Below are 5,785 nucleotides of genomic sequence, written 5' to 3'. Positions count from 1 at the left end.
CTTCATATTGTCTATATTCTTTTGTAAGTTTTAAACCTTTCAATGGATGATCACGAATACTGTCAACTATTTTACGCATCATTGTTGAACTAGGATGACCCAAACAATCGTGCCATAAATCACACTTTTGAGACCTTTTTTTTTTTTGACAAAGTTAAAACTTAATAGTTGAAATGTTAAATAGTTGAACTAAATATTAATGGTCCACCCCATTTTAAAGACTATTTAACAAATTCTCAACAAGATTTATCTATAGCTAATATGTCTTTCCAATTAAATCTCTTAAATAATTTTATAAAATTTTTATTCACAACCTCAAATCGACCATTTTTACCTAATTTATCTTAAAAATCAAACAACCAAACCAACACTAAGCTTTAGAAAAATGAAGTACGTAAATAAAAAAAACGCAAATTCGTTATTTTCCATTTCTCAATCACAAAACGAGTTCGCATCGACAAAATCCGACGTGGCGAAACGCGATTGGCTAAAACAACCAAAGGCTGAAGATGATTGGTTAGTTTCGCAACGAACACGTTGCAAAGCGTAGATTCGACTCCATGAGTCAAGTCTTCGCGGAATCACTTCCACGCCTGTCACTGTAAAAGCTCCGTCGTAACTGAAGAAGCGATTCCACAACACATTCATACGCCAAACGCGACATAACACATTTCGTTTTTCATCACAAACCCTAATTCACATCGAGATCCGAACGAGTATAGTAGAGTTTCGGAGAGATCCGAATCTTCAATGGCGCATCGAAGAGCCAAATTGCTGTTCCTTCTCTGCGCTCTTTGTTATGCACTCAATTCCTTTGCCGCGTAATTTTCCTACTATTGTTTTCTTCATTTCCGTTTTTCTGTTTGCGATTTGATTGGAAAATTCTGATTCTGTATTTGTTTGTTTGATGTTTCGTTACGCAGAAAGAGCTATTACGATATTCTGCAAGTGTCGAAGAGTGCGGGGGATGATCAGATTAAGAGAGCGTATAGGAAGCTGGCATTGAAGTATCATCCTGATAAGAATCCGGGGAATGAAGAAGCTAATAAGAAATTCGCGGAGATTAACAATGGTACTATATATGTATACATGTATCGTTGCTTTTGTTTATTTTTATTTGGTATTTTCATGATGTAGTTTGTGAAAATAAGATTTTTAATGTATGCTATAAACTATTTTCAGAAGCTATCATTGAGAGCTTATGAAAATAAGCTGAAAATAGGTTATGATTATGTCATAAGTGGTTTGTATAAGCTTTCCAAAAAAGTCTCACAAATGTGTATGTAGGTAGATATGTTCAATTAAGTTAATTTAAATTTAAATAGGCTCTTATTTTTGGTTATTAATGGTTGCTTTTCATTGGTGCCTCTGCCAGCATATGAAGTATTGTCCGATAGTGAGAAGAGAAATATTTATGACAAGTATGGTGAAGAGGGTTTGAAGCAGCATGCGGCTGGTGGAGGAAGAGGTGGTGGGATGAACATGCAGGATATTTTTAACTCGTAAGATTCATCACTCTGGCTTTTTGTATATTAGTTCTTAACCTATCAATTATCACTATTACGTTTAAGATATATATTCTTGGAGTAATTACTATATCTTCACTTGACCTGTTTTTTACTTGCATTGATATATGGAAACAAAAAATCGCATGATACGTGTTTATGTACAAGAGAAACAATTATAGAAAGCTATAAAGGTTTTATGTTATTATAAATACTAGCATACTCTAATCAGAACCTTCATATGGTTTTATTGATTCATTGGTTTTCTCTTGTCAGCATCAGTTTTTGATGCTACAAGTTTCAATCTAGCCATTTGCGAGCAAAGATTATGCTGCCTTGTGTAGTTGGACTGCTATGTTCTTGATGTGTATTTGTATTTATGTAGCTATTTTTGTATGTTTAACTTATAATGTGGGGCCCAGTTTTGAACTTGCTCTTATTAATGACACTGATATATGAATGTGTCTCAGTTTCTTTGGTGGGGGATCAATGGAGGAAGAAGAGAAAATTGTGAAAGGTGATGATGTTGTTGTTGATTTGGACGCAACCCTCGAAGATTTGTACATGGGTGGTTCCTTGAAGGTGAGGTCACATTTAATCTATCAGCCAATGCTCCGAGTTCAAGCAATAAGTCTATATATTTTCCAATGTGCAATGTCTTTGTGCTGTAGTATCATGCTATTTCTAAACTTCTGCAACATTTTATTTGAATAATATACTAAATGTGCATTGGATAGATTCAAGATTATCACACTGGTTTTCATATGACACATGGTAACGGAAAACTCATTTTCATTTAGCTACTTCAACCAATAGAAAACCAGAAATAAAATTAAAGCGACTTAGAAGAACTACTTTAGGGGGGCTGAGTTGCAGAACTTACATCAACCTGGGCCTCATCCATCTAAATTCAAATATAACATATTCCACACACATATGACATCATGTATTCCTGGAGGCTGTTCTTTTTCCCCCTTTCAATCAATTTCAGATGCTTTAGTTTGTATTCTATAGTTACATATTTGCATTGAGGAAACACTGTAGTCTGTAGCCACTATTTAAACATTATCATACCGTAGTTGTAAACTATAAGTGGTTGAGTTTTATAACTTGAATTGTAGAATTTGCAAGTCATTTGTTGGTTGTTTCTTTGTGATCATGGTATTGTAATTACCAGGTCTGGAGGGAGAAAAATGTTGTAAAGCCAGCACCTGGGAAAAGACGCTGTAACTGCAGAAATGAGGTTTATCACAGGCAAATTGGGCCTGGAATGTTTCAACAGATGACAGAGCAGGTAAAAACATCACACTTAGGATGTTGATAGAAAAAATGTTTCTGTTTATCTTGTCCATATTTTAGGGTGTATATTTAATACTGCAAACACACTGACTTCTAGTGTCAGTGTTTCATGATATTTTATTGTATGACTATGGAAATGTTTACTTTATATAATCATACTCACAATTTCTTTTTCCTTATGTGTTGGAGGCGATTATGGGGTGAAGGTTTATTTTTAATCGTGTTCTTAACATTTATGAAACTTTTTTACACTTCTCTTTCTGATATTTACCTATCCAGGTCTGTGACCAATGTGCTAATGTGAAATATGTAAGGGAGGGATATTTCGTCACAGTTGATATTGAGAAAGGCATGCAAGATGGCCAGGTAAACATTTAAAGTTTGTACATACGGTTTAGTCCATTACGTAAATATGCATAATTTCATGTTTTGCTACCCATTTTGCTTTTAAGCTCTACACTTAGAAGCATGTCTAATCATGTGGACATATAAATTATTAAGACAATAGCTCTGTATTATAATTCTCGGTGCATAAGTCGCACGTCAAGTAGTATGAGATGCATGATGGAGTACTTAAATAGCTTGGTTTCTCCCCAGCTTTTAAGGGAGCTTCTCCAAATGCTTGTCAAATGGTATCTGGGTAGGTTGCTCGTGTCTTAGAAGAGACTACATATATACTGTTGATCGGAAAGACTAAATGTAGCGTTGTAGAGTGCAGCCACCAAGATGTCGGCTCTTAAGTTCCACTTCAAATAATATGAGATGCTTGGTGGAGTACTTAAGTGACCTTGTTTTTCCTCTTCACATCTAGCTTTTATTGGAGGGTTCCTCCTTGTTGGATCAACTTATTTTGGTTCAGGCCAAAGAAGCCAATCTTATACATATATTGAATTTGAATCTTTTATTGATATTATTAGGTTTTCTAAGTTGATCAATAGATGCATTTTATCGTAATTTGTGAGTGTCAATGTTCAAGGATCTCAGAACTATTGTAAATGTTGAAGAAATTATTCTAGTTTGGATAAACGTCAAGCACAGCCTTTAAATAGTTGGTGGCTTCAGCTACTTGAATGAAACAAGATTGTGAGAGTCATCATAGAACATGAGATTTGAGAATTGATAATATGTAGATGAAGTTTTTAATATTTCAAAGATCTAGATTTAAATGATTTGTCATTTGACTTGATTTACAATAAAACATTGTGATATCAGTTTGATGCTTGCAGCTAATTCTAACAAATGGGAAAGGTGTATATTGTCAGTGTTGCTAGACTTAGTAGTTCAAGTTTCAATTTTAAGGGCGTGCCTGGTTATGTTGAAAATAGACCCTTGTTTTAACTTCAGTTCCGGTTTCCAAACAATGTATAGGAGTGAAAACCAAAACCAGTTGAATATGCCTCACCATTTTCTGTACCCTTGATTCATTTCCCATCTTTGTTACCAACCATTCAATTGTTATATTACAATTGAATGATGAGAAATGCTCGATGTTACGAAAGAGAGGCAAACATAACGGACGAAATGCACTCATGTCAACTTGTTATTACCATTTGTCCATTATATATATTCTATAATTCACCATACTACCTGTGTATGGCTAGGTTTTTCCACTGTCGTTCCATTTCATGAGATAACGCGTGGTACTATATCGCATAACTCTTGAATGATATGTACACATGATGATTTATGGAAGCTTGATGAAAATGCTCAGTTTTTTCCAAACTAAAAATTTACTTGAATGATGACCATTGCAATTTTTTGTCCTTTTAGGAGGTGCTATTTTATGAGGACGGTGAGCCCATAATTGATGGAGAATCTGGAGATTTAAGGGTTAGTAGCAGTGTTTTTCATTTTTGTTAGTAACTGTTTAGTATGCATGTTATTGTGTGTGCAGTTTGCTGACAATCCTTATGTTAATATGAACAGTTTCGCATACGTACCGCACCTCATGATCTTTTCAAAAGGGAGGGCAATGACTTACACACCACTGTCACTATAACTCTGGTAAGTATAAGCAAAGCATTATTTCATTTGTATTGTACCTTTAGGATTTCGGATGGATTACATTTTAAGTCTGTAAGTTGTGTAATTATTAACCATGATACTAGTAAGTATCAACTACTAGTAACTAGCATGATTATGCAAACCATTAACTGCTCTCTGATATTTGTATCCTAAACTTCTGAGCATCGAAGAGTTTACTAACCTTAATCTTCTTTAGGTTCAAGCCCTTGTTGGTTTCGAGAAGACACTTAAACACCTTGATGAACATCTAGTGGATATAAGCGCAAAGGTGAGCTTGAAATATCTTCTTTGCAGATCATAATTGGTGTTGATCCCCCCAACCCCAAAAACATTAAAACAGACATCCACACCAAACACCAGCACATGAGGCACACAACTAACTTACTTCTTTTGACCCCTCAGGGAATCACAAATCCAAAACAAGTGCGGAAGTTCAAAGGAGAGGGTATGCCATTGCATATGAGCAATAAGAAAGGAGATCTTTACGTCACATTTGAAGTTCTGTTCCCCACCTCACTAACAGAGGAACAAAAAACAAGTATAAAAACAATTCTTGCTTAGAATACATTAAGGATACGTGCTATTTCGCTCATCTTGTCCTCAATATATTATGAGTAGGAGGTTTTGTTGTAAGTTGCAGCAAACACATGCCTTGGGCTTCTCGCCAATATTTTTTGTTAGTTAACAAATAGATACCCCTTGTTTAACTATTTTTGTTGTTGATAGTGATGCGTTGCCTATGATCCTTGTCTTTCCATGTCAGTGCCTTATTAGACCATTTACAATGGTTGAAAAACTCAACACTCACGTTTTCAACTCCCAACACTCCACATCATTTTTTCTTTCTTCCACCTAATAACTCAACACCCATTCAACTTTTATCCTCTCCAATGGTTTTTCACTCAACACCCTACCCCACCACTTTTTATTTTCATATTCTTATTTAAATTTTATTT

General features: G+C 34.9%; 1 protein-coding gene across 1 annotated transcript; it reads left to right on the top strand.

Annotated features, from left to right (window-relative positions):
* Positions 1–462: 462 nt before the first annotated feature.
* LOC131610803 (dnaJ protein ERDJ3B-like) lies at positions 463–5,536 on the top strand. Its single transcript, XM_058882853.1, has 10 exons — positions 463–821; positions 924–1,072; positions 1,376–1,502; positions 1,976–2,087; positions 2,683–2,799; positions 3,084–3,170; positions 4,575–4,634; positions 4,731–4,808; positions 5,026–5,097; positions 5,232–5,536. Exons 1-10 carry the CDS (start codon positions 751–753, stop codon positions 5,388–5,390), a joined length of 1,032 nt encoding a protein of 343 aa, XP_058738836.1. The 5' UTR covers positions 463–750; the 3' UTR covers positions 5,391–5,536.
* The last annotated feature ends 249 nt before the right edge of the window (positions 5,537–5,785 follow it).

The sequence above is a fragment of the Vicia villosa genome, linkage group LG6, assembly GCF_029867415.1.
Source record: "Vicia villosa cultivar HV-30 ecotype Madison, WI linkage group LG6, Vvil1.0, whole genome shotgun sequence".
Taxonomy (NCBI): Eukaryota; Viridiplantae; Streptophyta; class Magnoliopsida; order Fabales; family Fabaceae; genus Vicia; species Vicia villosa.
The sequence above is the reverse complement of the archived record's forward strand: the minus strand, read 5'-3'. Positions and strand labels throughout refer to the sequence as shown.

Bases quoted from the DNA above. Each gene is read 5' to 3' on its own strand.
- LOC131610803 (XM_058882853.1), top strand. From the start codon at position 751: ATGGCGCATCGAAGAGCCAAATTGCTGTTCCTTCTCTGCGCTCTTTGT. The intron at 822-923 runs GTAATTTTCCTA...TTCGTTACGCAG, and splicing joins GCACTCAATTCCTTTGCCGC to AAAGAGCTATTACGATATTC. The intron at 2,088-2,682 runs GTGAGGTCACAT...TGTAATTACCAG, and splicing joins ACATGGGTGGTTCCTTGAAG to GTCTGGAGGGAGAAAAATGT.